At 33.1% G+C, this 24,635-nt stretch overlaps 3 protein-coding genes across 4 annotated transcripts; 1 reads left to right on the plus strand and 2 right to left on the minus strand.

The window, feature by feature from the left end:
* Nucleotides 1-1,412: 1,412 nt before the first annotated feature.
* On the minus strand, nt 1,413-5,168 carry LOC114398343. Its single transcript, XM_028360530.1, has 5 exons — nt 4,957-5,168; nt 3,429-3,555; nt 2,934-3,256; nt 2,682-2,826; nt 1,413-1,907 (listed from the first exon to the last, which is right to left on the minus strand). Exons 1-5 carry the CDS (start codon nt 5,106-5,108, stop codon nt 1,644-1,646), a joined length of 1,011 nt encoding a protein of 336 aa, XP_028216331.1. The 5' UTR covers nt 5,109-5,168; the 3' UTR covers nt 1,413-1,643.
* Nucleotides 5,169-17,414: 12,246 nt separating this feature from the next.
* LOC114400818 (flowering locus K homology domain-like) lies at nt 17,415-22,235 on the plus strand. 2 transcript variants are annotated; one of them, XM_028363459.1, is made up of 7 exons: nt 17,415-17,524; nt 17,808-18,331; nt 19,423-19,672; nt 20,081-20,229; nt 20,441-20,734; nt 20,845-21,039; nt 21,826-22,235. In XM_028363459.1, exons 2-7 carry the CDS (start codon nt 17,819-17,821, stop codon nt 22,009-22,011), a joined length of 1,587 nt encoding a protein of 528 aa, XP_028219260.1. In that variant the 5' UTR covers nt 17,415-17,524; nt 17,808-17,818; the 3' UTR covers nt 22,012-22,235. The 2 variants fall into 2 exon arrangements, with proteins under 2 accessions (XP_028219260.1, XP_028219259.1); XM_028363458.1 differs by lacking the exon at nt 17,415-17,524 and adding an exon at nt 17,595-17,729.
* Nucleotides 22,236-22,478: 243 nt separating this feature from the next.
* On the minus strand, nt 22,479-24,322 carry LOC114400819 (cytochrome P450 94A1-like). Its single transcript, XM_028363460.1, has one exon. The coding sequence runs from the start codon at nt 24,215-24,217 to the stop codon at nt 22,679-22,681; it is 1,539 nt and encodes a 512-aa protein (XP_028219261.1). The 5' UTR covers nt 24,218-24,322; the 3' UTR covers nt 22,479-22,678.
* Nucleotides 24,323-24,635: the final 313 nt, after the last annotated feature.

Genomic DNA, 24,635 nt, shown 5'->3' on the forward strand with positions numbered 1-24,635 from the left:
CATTAATGTATAGCAGAAAATTCTTCTTTAAGGAAAAAAAATCTTGTTTAAGTTCAAAAGTGATCGTCTTATTTTTTTTTTTGAATAATTAATTATGGTTTATTTTGTATTTCATATTAATATTTTCTAATTACTGAAATTTGATTATCGTACTTTTAAATAATTTAATATAATAAACAGTGAACTTTGATTACAATTACTTTAATTAACATTTAAAAAATATCTAATTGTTACCTTTCAATTTGTATATAAGCAATGAAATTCCATTGTCCCTTCTTAAAATCGGTAATTTGTTCCTTTTCTCCTATGGCCCCTTCTTGTACAACTTTTAATAATGATGTTACTTAAAGGATCCCAGGATAAAAATTTGAATTCAGTACACAAATGTTAACTAGTATATTTAAGATATTGATTAAAAGAATATTTTTTTTATTTATTAAGATATATAAAATTACCTTGTTTGTAATTTTTTTATACTCTTCTACAATTTTGATATTAATTAATTTTTATTTTTAGTTTCTTAATTGATGTTATTGAAATTAATATATATCTCTATATAAATAAAATTTACTATATACTAATATTTATTAATATTAAAAGCTATATTTATTAAATGTAAAATATAATAAATAAATTAGATAATATTAAATTTAAAAGTACAGAATACAAAATAATAATAAAAGTTATCATTTTTATATAATATTATAATTGAATTATCATATTAATAAAAATCAGTAAAGAATAATTATTAAAATTTTAATAAATATTCTTTTATTATTAACTAATATAAATTTAGTTTATAAACATAAGTTGAAATTATATATTCAAAATCATATTAATATAGTACATGTAAATTCGTAATTTTAATAAAAAAAATCATATACCTTTTCAGTCAATTTTTTTTTTTCATTTTGAAAGATATCCAATTTCAAAACTTACTAATTGCCCCGAAACTACAATTTTCTTTTTTCAGTCTGCATCAAAATACATGGCCTGCCAGCCACAACTGCCGCTCTCATTTTAGATATTAAAGGAATGCAAAAGTTTCACTCTCTTTGACCTTTTCTTTCTGATTAGAATTAAATGTTAGGTTGATCATAATATATATTATCTGTATTTTTTCTTCATATTTTCATATAAAAATGGACACACTTAAAATCTTTATGAATATAAATAGGAGAGAGGGTGTGAATTTTGATAAAAAGAATCCAAAATTTTGTGTTGGTTTTAGAAATAGAGGGAGTTTTTGCGTAATAAATGTAAAAATTCATGCTTTCAAAAGGGGATATAGGTTAGAAATATGATGGATATGTTTTCGGGAGGAAGATCCTCATTCTCAAGAATAAAAGAATTTCCCCCAAAAGTGGTGTTTAATTGATTGATCATTTTGATCACTAAGTTGTGTCTGGATATTAACTGCATCTTAAGAAATATCTGTGTTCACAAGTTCCTGTTAGATAATTAAATAAAAACATCCTGTAAGATTAAGACTAAATGCTAGTATGTGTTTATACACGTATGGTAATCAACGTTGCTAAAACATGAAGTCTTCTCGGCTGCAAACTTTTGCAGGTTGCTTCTCTTGCCTATTCTTTGGTGCTTCATCTCATGATCCTTGTCTTAAAGTCGAAGGTTGAAGAATTTCATCTGTTCTCCATGGTGACGTTATTATAGTTCATGCTTTCAATTTTTTGGATCGAATACTTGAGCTCCTGTTGGATGTTCAACCTTGAAGGAGATAATACAATGTCTTTCCATACTGATCCAGCTTCACAAGCTGGGTTGGGGTGCTTGTAAAGTTCATAAATGGAGTTGGCATCTTCATTCAACTTGGCTAGCCTCTTCATACAGTCGAATTCATCTGGATCAACAAGCAGTGTCTTGTCTCTATCTTTCCATCCTATCAACTTTACCAGTTATGAGGCCAGTAATAGATGTTGAAGGCACACCAAATTAGAAGCCATTATAGAGACAACATTAATGAATTGAGTAGTGCATTGATATAAACATTTATAGTACAATGCATCAAAGTTTTACTGAGTGTGTATCATCGAAATTAAAATGTGGCATTGTATTAGACAGTTCCACCCGGAGAAAAATAAACACAAGAGAGATGAGTGCCTTATTATTTTTTATCTTTTAGCTCTTGTTGACTGTTGTCCCTATTTTTCTCCTACTGATACGCACTAGTTTCATTCATGACAGTAAATTGCTGATAGGAAAATGGTGGGATCCAAGTTTTATTATGCACTATCACTTGCGTCAATCATTTGTGGAGTTGTCTAACTTATTCCAAGAAAAAAAATGAGGTTAGACAATCTTATTGTAAACTAGTGGTATAATTTTTTTATGCACTTTAAGACAGTTGATACTTTAAGAAAGTTGCACAATCAGACATATTATAAGATATTTTTTTATCGGTCAATATTAATTGTTAGTAAAAGGAATTCGAACTCACGATCTCCTCCTCCTTTTTTCTTTCTTTAATCACTAAGCCAACCTTATAACTTCATATTATATAAGATTGTTTAACTCCATTATTACCTATGGTAAGTTAGACATGACCAATCATTTGTATATACCAAAGACAAATTTTGACACTATCTCCACAGAAAACGAGTGCATTGTAAGGTTTGCGTCATTTGAAAAGGAGTGTGAGGAAGATAGAGGGAAATGTGTACCTTAGCTGGGCCTTCTAATGCGTTTGTGAAGTATAGTCGTGCATTATCTACTAGTTGACAGTAAGTCATAAATGCCTCAGCAAATCTCCTGTGGGATTTCAACTGTGACTTTATTCTCACTGCTCTTCTGCACATGATAGCTCTCCTGTTCATATTCAAATTTAGTGGTTAATCTCCAAGTGGAATCCAATTTCATCGGAATTGAAGAATTTTAGTTTGGTAACGCTGTCAAATTGAAATGTTGAATATGACCTTATGCCTCTGACAACTGCAAGATAAGCATCACATACTACTCCAACCAGTTCTATCCTATATGGTTTTCTCTTTTTGCCTCCAACTTGTTCAGGTTCTTCGTCTTTAATTCTTTCCCAATAGTTTTCAATTACAGTTCCATCCTCCTTCAGCCTATAGCCTTCTCCCATGCGGTAACGGCGACGGTGAACATTCCTAGCCATTGTTATTGTCTGCACAACAAATGGCACCCAGGAAAGTGTGCCATCCATAATAACATCTCGTCCTTCGTTTAATGCTGTTACTAGGAGGGATGAGGCCGCATCTGTGGATGCTTGATGTACCTGTTTAGAACAAATCAAGCAATGCAATATAACTGTGAAAGTGTGCCAGATTCGATCAATTTGGACTCAAACTAGTCACCATATAAAAAAGAATTGGGATTGCATGCTACTCTAACATGTACTGATTCCTACTTATTACAAAGACAAGAGTAGAAAATTAAAGAGTCTCAACCAGTTCTGCTGTTTGAATCATGTCATGGTGACCTCTTGAGCTAAGGGCCTTATAGATGACATCTGATTCTTTGAAGGCATCTGCCTCAATGATTACAGCATTTGCGGCTGCTCCTGCCCAGAAAGGTCTGTTCAAATTTCATTTAGAAAAAACATCATTAGACTATTGCTGTTTATTCACTGTGAGACTGTATGAGTTAAAAAGTATAAGTAGCATAAATGATGGTTGAAACAAGGAAACAACATTTATGAACTTCCTTTTTAAAAAACTAACTTAGATATCATCTGTATATGTAAGCATACATATTTATGGACTTGCTTAGGCTTAGACTATTGACCTTTTAACTTTTTCCAGCCTTAATGTAAACATATGAATGTGCACTGAAGTTCACAGTAGTGAATTTTCTTCAATATAAAAACTTTACCCTGTGTTTGGATGAAGCATTTAAAGAGGATAATGTATTTTTTTTAGGGTATTTTAATTGCTGGCAATTAAAATGTTCAGTTTTGGATGTTTAATTTGAAGAATTCTCCAAATTTTTTATTCTGTTAAGATTAGGAATTTGAAATTTCCCTAAAATAGGTGGGATTTCAAAAATTCCTCACTCTCCATCTTCTTTTGATGAAACACAGATTTGTTGTCCCCAACCTCATCTTTCGCCATTTTATCCCTTCCATTTTTTCAGCGACTTAGTAGTTGATTGATGTGACGGAGATAGCAGTGGCAGAAGAAAAACAAGTTCGCACAGTGGTTGACAAGGCTAAGTCATTCAAGCTTGAGTTCCACCGTTGTGCCTCCACTCTATGAAAGTTCCATTCACTGCCTAGGCATCAACACCATGAAAAACCTTTGTTGCATCGTCACCGTCGTCAATGCCACCAATTTCTGCAAGGCCTTGACCATGTGAACACCTCCATTAATGACTAGAAGTGGCTGTGAATGAATATGCTTCCTTACCAAAAGATAACTTGAAATTTGTTGAAGTTTTCAAGATTCAATTTCCATGAGGAGATTTGTGTTGCAATGTGATTGATGATTGAAAGTGTGCTAGAGAGACAAAGCACGCGAGGAGAGAGAAGAAAATGACACGAAACATTGCAAAATTTTATAATCCAAACAAGTTATTTTTGTAATTGATTGGAATTTAATTGCTTTCAATTAAATTACTATGCATTTAAAATTCTCTGCCATGTGAAAATTCCTCATCCAAAACACAGGCTAAAGCTTGTTCAATTCCCTTCTCACGTTTTGTTTTAAAAATTGTTTTCTAAAACAATATTACACTACTGAGCTATCAACTTTTCATCAAACATTTATTAAGTTTGGAAAATTATTTTCAAAATAAGTTTTAAAATCCAGAAAACAAAAACAGTTGAAAGATGTTTTCTTTAAATACTCTGTTCAAGAACAAACTTTTGAAAAACAGAATGTGCTCAATATACAAACACTTTCAAATGTGTTTAGGGAACAAACAAATTTAAAAAAACATAAAACTGTTTTTAAAAACACTAAACAAACAAGGTCTTACTCTTTGAGAATATCTTTGAGCACGGTGCTTTTGCCAGCACCCATACCTCCACCCATTAAGAGAAGCACTGGACTCCTATCGCTATGAGCTACTGGGGCCATCACCTCTGTGCATCGAGAGTCATCACTTGTAGCTACTCCCATTGCTTTCATCTCCTCTACTAATGTATTAAAAACTCTAGCTACCTTCAGATTCTTGGCAAGTCTCTCGAACCTTTGTTCCCTGTGCAATGAATAGTATTTACCTCAGAAAAAAGAGATGTTGAACCAACCCTTTCAAACACAATTTTTGGTTCTCTGAAAACATTGATAAATTGTAAATCATTTAACTATCCATTAGTATAATTCCAACTATGGAACCATTTGCATAGTGGCACCATTTAAGGGGATAGAAAATAACATCTTATTGTTATTGTTTCATTCTTATGTATCATTAACTTTTTGTAGAATTTCATCATGCTAATAATTTGAACAAAAAGCATTTGAAGAGCGGTTTTTAACATTTCTTCTTTGGGAAAAGAAAAACTAATATAGGAAGACATATATATAAGTCAAATTTGGATTAGATTCTAGCTTATGAAAACTTGAATGGTAAAATCTTTATATACAATAGGTTTTTAAGATATATAAGAATAATGAATCAAGGTGCTTATGGAAGCTATTGATGTAGAAAAGCGAGGTCACAAGAAAATGGCAGGTTAATCGACAATTTCTCTTATCACCTATTATGTCCTCCTGTTCCTGTTACAAAACACCTGATCTCAGTCAACTTTCCAAAGATGGTTTATCTTTTTGCATGTTTGGAAGTAAGGTGAAAAAATATGTTTGAGGCAAAAATACTTTTGCAAAAGGATCTTGATCATTGTTTTTATCCATTGGATTAGGTTGCAACACGTGTCTCTGTAAACCGAACATGCACTTAGTATTCTTAGAGAACAATATATAGAAATACACACCTAGTTGCTGCCATAACTATGTTCTTGAGGTTCTTTTTTGGCTCATTTTCCGAGGTCAATACCTACAAAGCCAAAAAAGCATAGTTTTACCTAGTATTGATGTATACACAAGCCATTTTAGATTAATTATTATATGACTATAACACCCCAATACCTGACTCATAATTAGATCACCATAGTTCCAATAGAAACCTAAGTAACTAAGAATGCATCTCTCAAACTCCTCTACGAGCTTCACATAAAGTGAATCAGCATCTGGTTCATTCTCAAAGAAAGCGTATATATCATCTTCAAATCCCTCGTATTTCCTTATGTATTCAGAAGCCAATCTACATAGATGAGGACAACTTCTCCTATCTTTGAACCCCATTTGCCTAGCTGCAACAAATCAGATAATTTTGCATTAGGAAAATGCTGAATAGTAGGAAACTATGCATATTTTATTCAAGCCAATTCAATTGATATTGTTTCAAAAAGAGCACACCATTTCCATCTTAATCTTCCAAATGATGCATTTTTTATATTTGTCACCGTATGCTGATCCATGCGTTTAATTGAAAGAAAAAAAAATTGAAAAGAATATGTTATTACCTACGTAATGGGAAAACCTTTCAAGCTTTGGGACGTGACCTGCGCGTGACAATCTTATACGTGGGATGATCTTTCGATCTCTAGTCTGTTTCAGACCAAAATGGAAGACCACGACAAATATCAACCCAATGAAAGTGGCTACGATGATCTGAGTAAAACTGAATTTGGCATCATCATCTGAACAGGATTGAGCTATGTTAGGGGTGAAAGTCATCGTAATTTTATTCACATTGCATGAGGAATTAATTTAATAAATAAATAGAGATAATGTATATCAAAAGATGCCCATGAGACTTGAATTATTTTCTGACTGTTACCATTCTGCATATCTTCCATAAATCAAACACCCAGAGACCACAGGATCGGTAATGAAGGAGAAATTTTGTGTCTTTTGATTTTGTCTTTTCGTAGATTTGATTCTGTGGTCGTTTGATGAAGTTCTTCATTCCTTTGTCCTTTGTCGACATTAATAGTTATACAAAACACATTTTTTTAACACACATATATTTTCATTTTTTATAATTTATTAAAACTCATGGAATTATTCAAATTTCACTTTTTTTATTATAAATTAACAAGTTTTATTCATAATTTACAAGTTTAAATAAATTTTAGTTAATAATAAAAATATGTTAAAAAACATACTATTATCCTTCATCATAATAAAATTTGATTAGATTAGTTCATAAAATTGACACGTGATATGCACGGTTTTGTATATTATCATTTGTCTTAGTAGTCACACGCATATGAAAACGAAAAATATTTGCTCCATTGTTGGACTAATATACAGATTATTAAGTTATTTTTTTAATACAATTTTATTTTATTTTATTTTTGGTTAATTCTATATATGCTGAAATCAAAACTATACCGAACAAAAAGAAAAGGTTGAAACAGATGAATCCAATAGGCATTTGATGTACTTCAAGCATGTAATGCCAGGAATCAAGTTCTGATCACCACATGGTTCCTTATAAGAGCATAACACTTATTGCATTGAACGTATATGCTTAAGAACTTTTGTACTTGAGAGTCAGAAATCGTTTAATTAAGGATCAAGTAAACGATTTTCTAAATTAAAATCACAAGGTTAATTTTAATCTGATTCTTCGTGGCTACGGATAAGATCATAAAGTACAAAGATAGGAAGGTAACCAAGCTTGATCAGGACTACCGGACTACGGACTTAATTAAGGCTAGTTATGTGATTAAATACTTTTCATGTATAATGTTTTTTCAAGTTTCTGGGAACATATACAATAAAGAAACTTTGTGATAGTGCTTAACTTTCTCTACTTTTACTTCATCTGTATAACAACCATTTAATTTGGTCTTTGTATGAACTGTGCTTTATTTTTCATCTTCAGCTAAGAACTGATTTAAGGTCTGTTCTTACCTAGTTTTGAACTGACTAGTGACTACAAATTTACCCTTAGAGGTGCCGGTTCTATTTCCATAATTGGTGAAGCATGCCAAGCAATTAATATATATATATATATATATTTGCCTGAGGATTGATTTGTTTTACAATTTAACACTGAATAAAGAACTTTGTGCTCATTTTCGTGTTTGAGACTGACTCACATTCCCCTCAACTTTTATGTATGCATGACAAAAACAGGGGAAGAAGGTGGAGAGAGAGAGTTATTGCTATAATTTTCTATATGACCATGCCATGCATTATTCTACATTTGGGGGGCCCTTATATACGTAAATTTACGAGGAGATTCTTTCTTGGACCATATGATTATTAGGACTCCATTTCTACACCCATGTTTCTTGCTTGCATACACAGGACTTTCGTTAACAACAAGAATTGTTTGCACAAAAATAAATGATTTTCTATTCCAACAAAGGTCAGAATGAATTTTATTATTAATAGTCACGTTTTTGGTACCTATTTTTGTTCGAAGCAAGAATATTCACAACATGAGGATTTGCCATAGCAAAAATTTGATCAGTCTTTAGCAGATCAAGTTAGGATATTGGATTTTATTCCTTCCTTTTTTTATAACGCTCTATTGGCAGAGACTGTTGTTCAATCGTGTTTCCTTGCATTTTTAGTGCTCCTCAGGGGTTGTTGTCCCTTTTTATTCATAATAAAAAGATGTTTTACAATTTATATATATAAAAGGATTTGCTAATACATTCATATCATTTTTTCAATATGAATATATCAGCAATCAACACCAAGATTATTCGATAGAAAAATTAATCATTTCTTTTGTTTTTTTTTAAATTTAATGTAGAAATATAATAGTAATTTAATCTTTAACTTTTTAAAAAATAAAAAACTCATTTCGCTCTTTTCCCACTTTTTTTTTCTCTCCTCTCTCACGCCTCATCCCATTAAATTTTCAAATTCTTCTCTATCGCTTTCAAGATCCTTGTAAATTCTTTAGATATTTCTACACTAAAAAAAGAAAACAGAAACACTCTTAATCATGTTCTCGGATTGAGCGTGGAAGCAAAAATGCATGAAACAAAAAAGCAAAATTATTGAAAAACATTTTTTAAAACAAAAGAGTTTAAATGGATCAAAATGGTCAATCTTGGTTTTACTGCAATTCAAATATCTAACATTGCAGCATAAGTAGAACGAGCAGGACGTGGAGGTGTTGAAGAAAATGTTTCGAACTTCAAAAGCTGCAACCGAGTGAACACTTAATCTGATTAGGGAAATTTGTTTTTGAATAATTATGCTTCTTTTTCACGCTTAATCTGATTAAGAGTGTCTTTTTTCTTTCGTTTCCTTTTGTCAGTATAAGGAATACAGAACATTTTGTTACAATGGTGTTGAAAGAAGAGAACTAGAATCTGGAAATTTAATGGAGTGATTGCTGAGACGAAAGAGATGACAGAGGAGAGAGAGAAAGAAATAACTGGTTTTGGAAGAGGGTCTCGCCATGGTTTGGAACTTCGGGTATACGTATAAGCATATATGTACCTTAAAAAAAAAAAACATATATGTACAGAACGTGGAGACTAAGAATGTATGGAGGGGGGAAAAGTTGCAAAGCATATAATTAAATAATTGATCAACTGGTGGTTAAGAAGATATTCTAAATGTAACATACATAAGTACTCAGTGTTTTGATTTCAGAACAGAAGAGGAAAAACAATGACTCTATGAAATCAGCACATGTTTGTTCCCTCTGTAGATATAGAAATAGAAGCCAGTGGGTCAAACTTCAGAGATCTTGCTGCAGGACTTGTTGAATGTATAAAAACTGTCCTTTTATTGCTTTTTAATTTTTATACGCAATTCACTAGTTGTAAGTGAACCATCCGGTGTTATTTCAATTTAAAATGAAATTGAGTCAAATTCAAATTTCTATATTTTAAGTTGGTGGGTAGCGACAGTTTGGAAAACGCTTCTTGAACAAATAAACATGAGAGATTAATACTATACATTTCATACAAAAAAATCTGATAATTAATTTTTTTGTCCTTACTATCATATGATACCTGTTAATTGCTTAAGTATCAGATTCCTAAAATAAATATATATATTTTAATAAATGTTAGTAACAAGAGAAGTAGTAATTTCGGATTTTGAAAGGATGAAAACCAACAATAATTTTTGTAGGGGTTAAAACTAAAATTCACTCATTTTACAATATTTAAGTCAGTAATTTTTTATTTTTTGATATTAAAGTAAAAGATTTTTTTACAGGAACCAAATTTAAAATTCACTCATTTTATAAGAACTAAAAATATATTTTTTTACAGGTAGGAAAATGTTTCGTGGATACTTATGGAGAAGTTTATGTCAAGGAGAAAAAATAAATAAAAGAGAGAAAATGATAACTAAATTATATGGCATGTCAAGAAGGAAAAGGAGTATAACCTAGGTATTTTTTTAGTGTCAAAATTAATATAGAAATAACAAATATAAATAAGAAGAAAGAGATAAAATAAATAAATAGTTTATTTTGGGTCAGCCAAAAAAGAGATATCATTAAATATACTGGTAGTACCACAAAATACATGAACATAAAATAAATAAATAGTGTCAACCAATTAGGTGCAATGTTAGGGTGTAAAATAAGTCTCATCAAATTATTGTGGACATGAAGTCTTTTATGGTGGATTTCCACCAAGTCATTATTGAATATGTTAAGGACATCTCCACAGTATAGTAAAACCTGTCTGTCCCAAAAATCTACATCACGTGAAGGAATACACGAGTAAAGTTTTCAGAGGAGGCGAACATGAGATTTTGTTGGGGGTGGCGATGGCAACAGTTGTGCCGGCAATGCTCGTAGAATAAAGCTTTCTTGATGTAACTCCAAGAGCAATGGAAAAATCTAACACCAAACAAGCCCAACAAAAAGAATTCGGGATGGAATCATGACCTCAATGCATATGATAAGAAATCATGTTGGGAACCGACCTTTTAGGAGTGTTTCAATTATTGCCACCTTTGACAGAATTTATTAATCCTAACATTTTTTGAGGTAGATACAAAGAGAATTTATTAATTTGCCTATTGTCCTGAAAACTGTGTAACATTAATCACTTCAGGTCAAGATGGTAAATCCATTAGTGTATTATTTGTCAGGTTGTCATTCGTGCATAATTATTGAAACATTATAGTTTGTTTTAGAACATTGAAAAAAAAATGATAGTAACACGGTTATTATTTTTAGCTGAGATAATTATATGGTCAATGGTTGTTAATGTTTGTCATAATTTTTCTTCTTGGCCGACAGTGTTTGTCATAATCATTGCTAAGCTTCATCATCGCAAATGTAGGATCACTTTCTTGAATAACTCCATAGCATACCGCCATACCCGAATCCTCTGCTCAGCCATTTCAAGCAGTGGGGCTTTGCTTCATGTTTCCTCATTGCTTTTATTGGCAAAACTTGAACTCTACAATTCAGGTAACAAAGTCCTTTAATGCCAATAGCTTACAAGACAGCCTGATTAGAATGTCTAAAATGGCCTTCTATGCCCACACTGAGTTTATCAGTAAATTTTGCATCTTGGGTGTTTCTTTACACACATAAAATAAAATAAAATAAAAACTGCTTGCTATCGGGGTTTCTTTGTGCTTCCTTCCAAAAAAATTAAGAAGGACATGCAATGCAACTTAAGCCTGAAAGCTTGCTGCTGCTGATAGCAATTATTAATATTACAGAGAAAATTTAGCACTACTTAAAAAAAAATACAAAACGGATAAGATGATGATGGCTATTTGCTGATTTATGTGGATTAAAAGGAGCTTAATGATTTGACCTATGTTAAAAAAAATCTGTAAATTATCAAATCTTTGTATTACTCAGTAACTTGTGTCAAAAGAAGATTTTTTTTTTTTCTTTTTCGGGTAAAATGTAACGTCTTGTAGGCACTCACCAGATAGCCCAGAAAGAAGTTCGCAGTAACAAATAAGCTGCAACAGCGGAAGAAATAATGCAAACTAGTTCAGTGGGCCTTGTTACTTGTGACGCGAATCACGACCTACGTGATCGTTGGGCATTGTTATTGACACCTCTTTTGCTATTTAATCCCTCCAACTTTTCGCTTTTATTTATTCATTTTTTTGACAAAAATACAAGTTTTCATTATGTTCATTTTTTTCTAAAAAAACATAACAATAAAACCTTTCTTCCGTTGTGAATTCAAACTAATACACAACAAACATAAGTTCATATTATGTTAATTTTTTTTGTATTAAAAAGTTTACATAACGAAGATAAATATCCGGTAACATGAATGTCCTTGTGTATTTTGAATTCACACCAATCTAGTTATCATTGTGTTAGTTTCTTAAAAAAAAATTAAGGTTCCATTTGAGGTGATTTCTCATTTTTAGTTTTGAAATTTTTATAAATCAAAATCATATTTAGTTTTAAGTTTTGGTTTATTCTTTATTTTTAGTTTTTGAGAAGATGTTAGAAATTGAAGATAAATAAAATGAGTCAACTGTTTTATCTTATCTCGATCTATTATGAAATAATGACAGTGGTAGAAGTAGCAAAATAGGAGTGACAACGATGACGATGGTTGCAATAATAGTGATGTCGATGAAAATGATGATAATGGTGAGATGGAATAGGGGCGGTGACGATGGTGATGATAGTGGTGGTATGGTGACGGTGATGATAGTAGCGGTTGAATGGTGATAATTGTGTTTTAAAACCTAGACCAATCCAATTGGTCAAATCGACTTAATCGCGACCCTGAAGTCTGGCCGAGTCGAGTTGTTTACTGGATCAACCATGTATTGGAATTAATGCAACTTGGTATGACCTGCTTAGGTTTGCAATTAAACTAGTGACCCACTGATTGAGCTTGAACACGCCTAAGGGAGGAAACACGTTGGGTCATGCGGGTCAATTAAGGTTAGGTATAAAGTTTTATATATTTTTAATATAAATCGGATCATCCAGGTCAATTAGTGACCAGCTGGTTCGACCATTGATCCAATACCTTGATCGGGACAATCATCAATTTGATTTTTTAAATTATGGGTGGTGGTGGGGGTGGACTAGTGGTAATGACGACAACAATAACGATGGATACAGTGAAAAAGTGGCGATGATAACGATGAAATAGTGATAATGATAATGATGACGTTAACTATGGTGGAATGACAGTGGTGACAACGATGGTAGGATGGAATAATGGTAGTGATGGTGGAGGCGACAATAATGGTGATAATGGTGGCAAAGGTGAGGTGTAATGGTAGTGGTGATAAAATGGTGGAGGCGATAATGGTAATGGTTATGCGACAGTGCAGTGGTGGTGGTCGTGGTGGAATAGTGGTGGTATGGTGATGGTGGTTATAAGGTGTTTTTTTAAAACTAAAAATCAAATTTACAAAAACCTTTTTTTCTTGATTTTAATAATGAATGTGAAACTGTTTTGAAATTGAGTTAAAAATCAATTAAACTTTATTTTTGTCAAACACATTTTATTTTGAAAATTGTATTTGAAAATCAAAAATAAAAAACTTACAACCACCCCAAATAAGACTTAACATAACGGAAACTTGTTTTATGCAAAATTGAATAAAAAAAAGATATTGTTGTTGTTTCATTTTGGTTGAGGGGTTTAAATAACAACTATAATGTTAATAGTTATAATTAATAGCGATACCCACGATCTTCTTAAGTATATTGGAGAAAGAATCCACCAAGAAGAAAGACACATCCTATGTGATTAAACATATATTAGGGGTTTAGATAAAAAAAACAGTAAGGGGCTTTTTATTCCGAAAATTAGTTTTTGATTTTTTTTTATATTTTCAGATGTTAATTTATAGAATATAAAAAATAAGGAAAATGTAAAATAAGTAAATAAATAATGTGTTACAAGAAAAGAGTGTAAAAAGTGAAGCTCCCTCAGCTCCCTCCACCCGTCGCCCTATCTATCTGCTAACTTCAATACCAGGGCATTTCCCTTACATGTTGCTGAAAGCCCCTCTCTTTTACGACATTTATAAAGAAATTTACCCAAAAAAACTACAGCCAAAACATGTTCCTTTATTTATAGTTTTCCCCGTCAAGTTGAAGAAGACTCGCCCCCGAGTCATTAGTGTTTTTTTCACCATAATAAGGAAAAAATTAGAAACTTTCAATGTTTCTAAAACCTCAAACTCAGCTGGTAGTTCAAACTTGGATGAATTATAAATGTCCAAAACAATAGATAGAAATATCATAAATAAAGCCATTGCAACACCAATCAAAGGAGTAATATCTCACCTTGGAGCTACTTTATCATATTTTAAATTTAATGGTTTCAATAAATCTCCTACAAAACTTTGTCTTGGACTAAATTTGGAATTATCTTTAATAATTTGTGTGATCATAAATATTATTTTTTATTCATTTAGATTTGTTGACTTTGTATACCATTTCACTATAAATATAAGAATTTTTTCTCATAGATCTATTATGATTTTGAAACTTTAGAATTATAATAATGAAAACAACAACCCTAATTGTTATCTCTATATCTGATTTACTTGTAAGTTTTACTGAATATGCCTTATATATTACCTTTGGGCAACCCTTGTAACAACTAAAAGATCCATTTGAAGAACATGGGAACTAGTTGAAGTAATAAACCCTCTATATTGGATGCTCATTACTTCAATTAAGATAATAAAAAATTATTTAACCTTTTTTCATAAGAACTTTAAGGAGTTTTCTAACAAAATAGTGAAAAAATAATTCTTAAAGTTGACACTAAGAAAAATGTATAAATCAATGTTTTCATAAATTTGATTGTGATTTAGAATTATAGCTTTCATACCTAATTATTGGGGCTCATTTCCCAACAAATTAAAATAAAAAGAATAATTACAATTGAAATAAAGATTTATCTAATTTTCGATGTAAAAATAAAAATTATGAAAAAGTCAAAACAAAACAAAAGAATGCTGGATTACCTATCTTTTTTGTAGTTGAATCTCCAAGTTTTTTAAATGAAACATAACGACAAGTTGACAAAAACTTTATATATAACGCGTCTTCTTGAGATTGTAAGGTATGTGATTGATCCTGCAATTTAAACCTATGAAGAACATCAAAATTCCCTTATCCCATAAATAGTCTTTTAAAATTAAAAGGATTTTATATTCTTTTCATTTTAAAAAAATTACACCAAATTATGTGAAAAAATATGAATAAAAACAATCTTATTTTTTTTTTTAAAAAAAACTAAGAATTCAATCTTACCATACAAAGTTAAAATTTACTAATTCAGTTTTAGATTCCATGACTTAGGGGGTGTATTGGGATTTTGAGAGAATATTTTGACAAAAACAATCTTGAAGATTTTAAAAGATTATGTGGGGTTGTATTGATTTTGTGGGATTTTAAAAGACTTTTTACAATCAGGATTCTTAACCCAAGATTTTAATGGATTTCTAACACAGATTTTTAAGATTTCAAAGTACTTTATAGATTTTTAAGATTTTGAAAGATTAATACATTTTAAACAAAAAAATAACGAAGTTACAAAAGTGAATGAAAAAGATGATAAATAAATTATAATGTTTGAATAAAGAAAATAAAAACGATAGAAATTTTAAACCTTTTAATAACAAAGTCATTATTGCCTAAAAAAATAATAACAAAGTGATTCTCACTTCATGTTCGCCTAATTATTAGCATTTCTCCACATATCTGAACTTATATTAGTCCTCCATATATTAGCATCTTCTCGTTCCTGCTCTTGTGTTTGAACAATGGGTTCATGATCATTGTCTTCGTAATTTGATAACACTGAAGATGAAGATGAAGACTCGTCAGTAGGTTCCACTGGAAATTCATCAGAACGACATTCTTTGCGAAGAAAATTATGAAGTGCTGCACATGCCAACACATGCCAACACAAGCTCTGCTTGTGCTAACATGCGCACTTAGGGCACATGTTAAGGATACTTCCAATAGTAACTATGTCTTAAAAACAACAATTTTTGACTTTTAAAAAAGTAAATTGCACAACTTTCAATACAAAATTTCTATACATAATACACTAACAAGTGTCTTAAGGGCACATGTTAGCATTTTCCATAAAAATAATACTCATATATCATAAAATCATTTAAAAAAAAACTATTAACAAAATAACAATAATAATAACACAATAACAATTAAAAAATTATTAACACAATAATAATAATAATAACACGCTGTCAAAAAAATAATAATAACACATTAATAATTAACATTTTAATAATAACACAAAAAAATAATAATAATAATAATGGACGTTGTAAAAAAACAAGTTGAAGAAGCAAAAAAAAAAAAGAGTTTTTTATTTTGATTTGCATATACAGTACTAAAAAAAAAGCAATATGAAATCTTGATGCATATCAATTGACATTCTTTTGATGCATATTCATTGCCTGGACGTTGAAAACAATATGAATACGAAATCTTGAAGCATATACAACACCCTTTTCTTTTGATTTGCGTAATATACATATAGTATGAACAATATTGACTATCGATTGCCATTAAAAAAATAGGTAAAATTGATTGAAAAGTTGTAAGAGAATGAACCTGGTAGGTTTGTGTCTTGTTCGGCAGGAGAAGAAAAAGTCTTTGGAAGATTATGAAAAGTCTCAAGGGTTTGAGTGAGATTGTTGGAGGAGTATTTTATCTGTATTTCTAACTAAAAAGTCTCTCAAAATCCATTCCACAAAAGAATCCATCAAAATCTATTTACTTTTGAATACCAAAAGACATTTTAAAAGTGGTAAGAAATCTCAATTGAATACCAACAGATTTTGTTGCCCTGAAAAAAAAAATCTTTATTGTCTTAATTGAATACCACAAGATTTGTTTATATTTTATAAAAGTCTTGATTGAATACCACAAGACTTTTTAATCATAAAAAAGTCTTTTAAAATTCTTTGAAATCTTAATCCAATACACCCCCTTAGTTTTATTTTTTAAAATCATCTTACAAATTTAAAATCATCTTTATGTATAAATTAGAATAACTATTTTAAATAAGTATATTTTTACGAGCCTTTTCCAATGAAAGTGTTTTTTTAAGAGTTTTTATTCAACGAGAGAGTTTTTATGAAACCTTCTTACTATTTTTTAAAACACATTATGAATAATTAAACATAAACTTGTATGACAATATAATTATTTATCATAAATCTAAAATATAATTTATAAATTTTAAAATATTTATTTATTAAAAAATTAAGTTATATAAAATAAAAATTTAAAATCTCTCTATATTATATATTATATGACAAAAACTAAAATATTAGTGGCTAATAAAGTTTCAATTATTTTGTTCTTCTAAGACAAAATTACACATTTTTTCACATAAAATGAGGATTTAAAAATCCAAACGAGAAAGGAAAAAAAAAAAAAGTAAGAAAGCGCCAAACTTGGATAACAACACGTGGCTGGGAACGAAATTATCTAATATAAATCCATCTTGTTTCCGGGCCTCTGTCTCTCTTTATTCTTCTCATCCCATTCTTGCAAAACCTAAATTCTGAGCGGCTCCATATCCGTCACTTATCTCACCAACCATGTAAGTTCCTTTAAACCACTACTCTCAACTACTTACAACCCTAATTTTTCATATTACTCTCTCTGCCTCATCTCCCACACTATCATTTCTGGGGCTTTTGTGTAATTCTACACGTTCTCATTCACGAGCACACCAGATTCAAGTTTGTTTTTGAAATTTCGAAAATTTGGGATTTTCCATTGTGTTTTCATGTCCAATCCGAAAGGCAATTTTCTGTTTTTTTTTTTTTTTTTTGTTATTTCCTGATTTTCAATTTCTGTCTAAAATGTTGTTATTTTTGCAGAAAATATACTCATGGCCGAGCACGGTTTTGATGGACATGATGTAGGATATGTGCCTGAGGACCCTAATTTTCCTCAGAATCATTCTGATGAACATGATGTAGGGACTGTGATTGATAGCTCCGGATTTCCTCACCTGCTACCTGATGAAGATGATGCAGGCAATTTGATGGAGGACGCCAATTTTCCTGAAAATGATTTTGTTGGGCATGAACATGATGTTGGAGGTTTGGCTGGGGACGCGGATTCTCCACCGGAGGAGCATGTTGAGGAAGTTCATGGTGCTGGAGATGTGCCTGAGGATTTTGATTCTCTGCCGAAACAGGGATCCGAGATTGATTCGAAGGGAAATGAAATAAAAAAGTGGCCGGGATGGCCTGGAGAGAATGTCTTCAGGATGTTGGTTCCAGTGCAAAAGGTTGGCAGTATTATTGGCCGAAAGGGCGAGTTTATAAAGAAAATCACAGAAGAGACTAAGGCGCGAATTAAAATTCTTGACGGTCCACCTGGAATCTCAGAAAGAGCAGTGAGTTTCGATTTCTCTGTTATTTTATGTATTGAAGGATGGCCTTGGATATACATCAGTGTCTGTTTGAAGAATATGATGCTTATTTATTATGTTTATCTCCTTGGTGCTTTGAATACGATTAAGCATACCTTTACTTCCATCATGGTTACTTTGGACTAATAGAGCTATATATTTTTGGGAATCATGTAATACCTAGTGATTCAATATAGAAGACTTTTACTTGGTCAAACAAACTTCTTATATAATTAATCATGTGCTATGATAAAAAACATGTAAGATATTTACAAACACTAGTGGAGTAATTTTATTTTTTTAAAAAAATACAGTTGTCAAGGGAGTGAAACAAAAAATGTTTAAAACGAAACAAAATACAATAATAAATTATCAAACTGATTAAATATACACAAAAAAAGGAGATGTCTTTTGTCTCGGTAACCAAATGGATATGTGCAGGTTGTCAAGCAAATATGAATGACCAAAGTGGCTTCAAATTGAAGAGCCAAAGTTCAAGTTGCAGGGAAACAGCTCCAAGTGATGAAATGTTGTGTGTGTTAACAATCAGAAATAGTTTGTGCAGACTTTGATGGCAAGAGGCTTTCACTGTACCTGGTAACTTCAGAACTCAGGTCGATTGGTGTCTTGCCACACTCCCTGAAACTATTTCCTTGAAGAACTCCTAAACTCAATAAAATGATAAAAACAAGAAAAAAGACAGAAGAAACTATTAGATGAAGTTAGGACTCAGGAGATAATGTCATTGACACTTATAAACCTGAAATTTATCTTGATCCATCTATCTAATTAGTTGGGTGGCAGCTGCCCAGAATTGGAATTGGTTGCTAATCCATTGAAACAGACATTTACAGGGTCCAAGGAATTGAAATGAAATTAAAACACAATGATTTTTCTTTGCTAGTATCACAATTTTGATGAACAAGTATGTTTTTGAACATTGAGATGGATCAATTAATTGTTTGCTTTAAAATCTGAAATATGATCAACTGATCAAGTATGCTGTTGGTATTTTTGCTATCTCATGATTTTGTATTTGGTGTTTCTGAATTCTCTTTATTTGATGCTTTTGAAAGGTAATGGTTTCTGCAAAAGAAGAGCCAGATTGTCCCATACCACCTGCTGTTGATGGTTTGTTAAGGGTTCATAAGCAAGTTATCAATGTTGATCGTGACCTTGCAGATAGTGCATTGGCTGCTGGGCGATCAGTTGTTACCAGGCTTCTAGTGGCGGATACTCAAGCAGGAAGCTTGATTGGGAAGCAGGGATCAACCATAAAATCCATTCAAGATGGCTCTGGTTGCACTATACGTGTTCTTGGATCAGGTTTGGTCACTGCTGTTGTATATTATTTTTGGGTATTGTTGCTTGTGTTGGCAACCAATTATCAATAAATATTCTTTTAATCACTTTTTTCTGGAGGTCTTTTATTTGGGTCTTTTTAGGCATATTCTATGTTACATTCAATCATTGTTATTGCATATCTGTCACTAGATCTATTCGTTCCAGTTCCCCTAGTTTTCACTTTTCATACCTGCTATTCTTTACTTATTTGAAGAGTTACTGTCAAATGCCGCACTTTTTTATTAGCTTGTACTTGGCACTTTTTTATTAGCTTGTACTTGATGAACAATTATACAAGAAAAACGATTTACCCTATTTTGAATTAAAACTACTGGACTGTTTTGTAAATTTTAATTGTGCCCAAATAATGTATTGTTTATGTTTAAACAGAAAACCTGCCAATATTTGCTTTGCGAGATGATAGTATTGTTGAAATACAAGGGGAATCTGCTGGTGTTCACAAGGCAGTTGAACTTATTGCAGTTCATTTACGCAAGTTCTTGGTTGACCGCAGCATAGTAGGAGTTTTTGAAACGCAGGCAAGCCCCCTCTTTTTTATAAAAAAATTTGTTTCTTCAAAGTTAAAAGATTTAAATTCAGAAGGGGTTTCAAGGTTTCTTTCAAGTCTCTTGGCTTTTTTTTGTCAATATTGTTTGTGTTTCAGCAATGTTTTAGTGTTCTTTTTTTATACAAGTTTCTTTGCTTACAATTCTCTGCGTGATTTTTTTCCTTGCTTCTTCCAAACTTTAGATGCAAATGTCAGATGTTAGAGTTAACCAGAATTTGCCACCGCATCAAAATTGGGGTCCTCCTCCTCAAGGGTTTCCTGCTCCTGCTGGTGGTGGTGGTGGAGGAGGACCTGCTTTTGCACCTAATCATCAATATATGCCACCTTCACATCACTATGATAGTTATTATCCACCTACTGAGTTGCCTCCCATGGACAAACACCTTCATCAAGGTCCACCACCTGCCTATGCAAGGGATGCTTCTATGGGAATTCATTCATCAAGTGCACAACCACAACAATCTGTTGTAACTAAGGTGTCGTCTTTTGCCCAACTTGAGAATGCTTGTAGTCATAGAGACTCTTATTCACTTTCAAAGCCTTTTGTTTTATCACAAGTTCATGTAATTTTCTCTGTACTGTGTAGGTCACACAGCACATGCAGATTCCTCTTACATATGCAGATGCTGTTATAGGAGCATCGGGCACAAATATCAGCTATATACGTCGTGCTAGTGGAGCAAGTATTACAATTCAGGAAACAAGGGGTGTGCCAGGGGAGATGACTGTTGAGATAAGTGGGACTTCTTCTCAAATACAGGCAGCCCAGCAGCTGGTTCAGGTATTTGATTTTAAAGTTAAAAGCACATCTTGTATTGCTACCTGTATCGTTGTTGGCAAAGTGTTAGTCTATGGTGCAGTCATTGATTTTGTCGGTGCTGGTGCACCACGTGACACGAGCTGTTGATTTTAATTTGACTAATTGAATGATTATGTGATTTATACATGGAGATTTTAATCCTGACAAACATACTACACCCTAAAACCATTTGCCTCACTTCTCTGGTGCCAACCATGTTTATGATTGATAGTTCATCCACTCCACTAGCTGCTACAATCCATATTCCTGCTGTTGAAACTCCTTTTTAGTTGTGATACTTTTTGGATCTAAGACAATAAATTGACAAATTTTGGTAAGGAAACAGTGATCTAATAGGTATCTGTTTGCTGAAACTTTGAGAGACAGTGACTTTGTTGGTAAATCCATCTCCATAAAGACTCCTGGCTTTATTGGACACAATTCCTGCTATAAAACATTAATTTATACAATTGCTCAAGTCATTTGTTTCTCCAATCTCTTGCATATATCTATATGTGCTTCCTGCCCATTAATTTCAAACACAATTACACCAGAAATGACTGTAATTATCATTCATTTTTATGTCCGCTCTTGCTATATTTTTTCCTTTCCTTTTTAATGGTAGTATTGATGACATAGGACATACAAATAATTTGAGCATATCCTAGGAAGGTACAGAATATGGTATTGAAACTAGCAGTTGTTGGAAAGGTGCTTTTTGTTGGTTTAGTTTATCTATCTGAAATGACCACAATCTATTTGATGCAGAATTTCATGGCTGAAGCTGCAAGTGCGACACAGGATCCTATGGGGGGATCAGTCAGCCAAGGTTACAGTGCCTATCCAACAACTGCTCCAGTTTATGCTCCTCCACCCACTAGCGCTGGTGGTCATACAGGCCATGCGCCTTCTGCAGATTATGGCCCCGTATATGGTACCAATTATGGGTATTAAGATGCTTCATTTAATTTTGGTCAAGGAGCTTTGTGTAAACAATATACTGTAAACTTTACGTTCTTATAGTATTTCTTTTTTCTTTTTTATTTTTGGCTAGTAGGTTATCATACTGTTGGTCATCCTGTTTTGACTTCATTTATCAAACGATTCGATTTTTCTAACCTATGCACATAGCGTAAATCCACTATGTATGATTCTAACTATATATTTCTCTTAACGAATTTGTTGATCTTAATTAAGATTTATGTTAGACATTTTTTTTCTTACACCTTTTAACTAAATTTTTATTTTTTCTCTAAACTTTAGCGCAGGTTCCTTGCCTAAATCAGTTTCCACGTATTGAAATATATTTTATATTTTTATCTGCACTCTGTTCCAGCTATAATAAATTCATAGATGCTTCAGTTTCATTTCAACAGACACAGGCTCTCCTTCAGTCCTTCCTATTCTTCTCGTCGCCATCATTAAATAGTAATCTAACTAATATAGATTTATTAACAGTGACTTTAAACTTTAAATAATTAATATTAGAAAAAAATACTACAAACAACCACAACGCACTCTCTTGATGGAACAAGTACAGCGCACAAGTCTAACATAGTAGCATCTAAATTTTAAGAAAATCGTTCGTAGAATGACTGGAGTAATAAAAATATGTTTGGTTTCAACATGAAGCTTCCCTGTCGATGATCTTGACGGGGAATCCACCTTCCATCTGGGAGGTCAAGAAGGCAAAGTAGTGAGGCTCCACCCCTTTAGCCATTGCCGGAACCACCGTGAAGCGCCTCAGAATCCCAGCCACCAACCTCTTCATCTGCATAAATGCCATTTCCTTCCCCAAACAAATCCTGGGACCAGCCTGAAACACCGGATAAGTGAACGAATCCCTTCCCACAAACTTCCACTTTCCCGTTTCAACCTTCTCCAACCATCTTTCTGGCTTAAACTCCGCCCAATCCTCGCCCCAAATACTCTCCATCCTCCCCATCGCATACACGTGATACGTCACCAACGTCCCTTTCTTCACCACCGTCCCATCCGGCAAAACGTCGTCGTCCACTGCTTCCTTCGAGTCCATCGACACCGGAGGGTAGAGCCTCATGCTCTCACACAACGCTGCATGGATGTAAACCATGTCCTTCACTTCATCGTACGCCGGAGTCTCTGGTTTCTCCATTATCTCCTTCAAAACCTCCTTCTCCACGCCCGGGTTCTTCGATAGTAGCCAGAAAAACCACATCAGCGCAGCTGACGTGGTATCCTTCCCCGCCAATATGAAGCTTATAACTATGTCAGTGACGAAGTCCTCGTCGGAGTGCCCCGAACTTAAGAACCGCGATAGCATGTCAACCTGTTCAAGAGATTCCTTCTCCTTCAGCTCCTTTTTCTTCTCTCTCACTATCTTCTTCGCGAAATCGCGCACTTCTTTCACCGCTATTCTTAGTCTCTTTTCCGAACCTATGTTAAGCAATCTCTTGATTTTCCACACTAACGGTAACGGCTCGCGGAACCGTTTGCTGCTGATCTCCGTCGCTTCTTCGTACGCTACTGCGAACTTACTCTGTTCAGTTGACGGCGTCAGGTACTCGGCGTCATACCCGAACGCGATTTTGCAGATGTTGTCGAACGCGAAACGTTGGAGGATGTCTTGGAAATCGAGGGTTTGGTCTTGTTGTGCTGCTGAAGCGAGGACGGGGACGAGACGGTCGGAGAGTTCGACATCAACCACGTGTTCGACGAATTTGCGGAGAGACTTAGTGTTGAATTCGTGGCTGGCGACTTGCCTCTGAAACTTCCAAGTGTTGCCGTCGGCGTTGAAGATTCCGGTGCCGAGGAAATCGGAGAGGTTGTTAATAAAGATGGAGCCCTTTATATAGTTGGAGAAACGGGTCTTGAGAATGTGCTCTACGGTGGCGGGGTTGCCGGTGATGACTTGGCGGCTGCCCAAGGGGCGGTGGAGGGTGAAAGTGGCGGCCGGTGAGATTTTGACGATATCGGATAGCCACTGGATACGGCGGTTACCGACGCCTTTGAGGTCTAAGTAGTGACCAATAAGTGGGTATGGCTTTGGGATGGTGGTTATGCTTGCCTCTTTCTTTTTGGAACCTGAAGACGAGAAAAAGAAGAACAGAAGCACTGGGAAGATGAATAAGAGGAAGAAAGGTGCTAAAAGCTGCAAATTCAGAAGTATGTTCTCAATCATTTTCCTGACTTCTGAATGAGAGTATCAACTTTGTAGTGGGAGATGTTGATCTTCAGTTGTAATTTGTAGGATGGGATGTGATCATGTTAAGGAAATTCTCTTTATATATAGTGCAACGTTGGAACGTACGAATCCGTAGAGACTAAGTATTTGTATTGGTCAAAATTGATTAGTAGGTAAATGAGCAGTTCAATTCTGCCACGATGCATAATGGGTGATGTCTGGTTGCGTTGACTACGCTAAACCTATGGTCAGCATATTTCGTTTTGAATGAAGACGCTTCCTCTCTCTTTCTCTGTTTTTTCTTCTAGTTTGACAAGTAGGCCCAAGTGAACCCAGAATACCCATTGCCTTGCGTCAGCAAAATCTTCACCTTTTATTGTTCCTTTTTTTTTTCTTTTTTTCTTTTCCCTGTGAT

The sequence above is a fragment of the Glycine soja genome, chromosome 19, assembly GCF_004193775.1.
Source record: "Glycine soja cultivar W05 chromosome 19, ASM419377v2, whole genome shotgun sequence".
NCBI lineage: Eukaryota > Viridiplantae > Streptophyta > Magnoliopsida > Fabales > Fabaceae > Glycine > Glycine soja.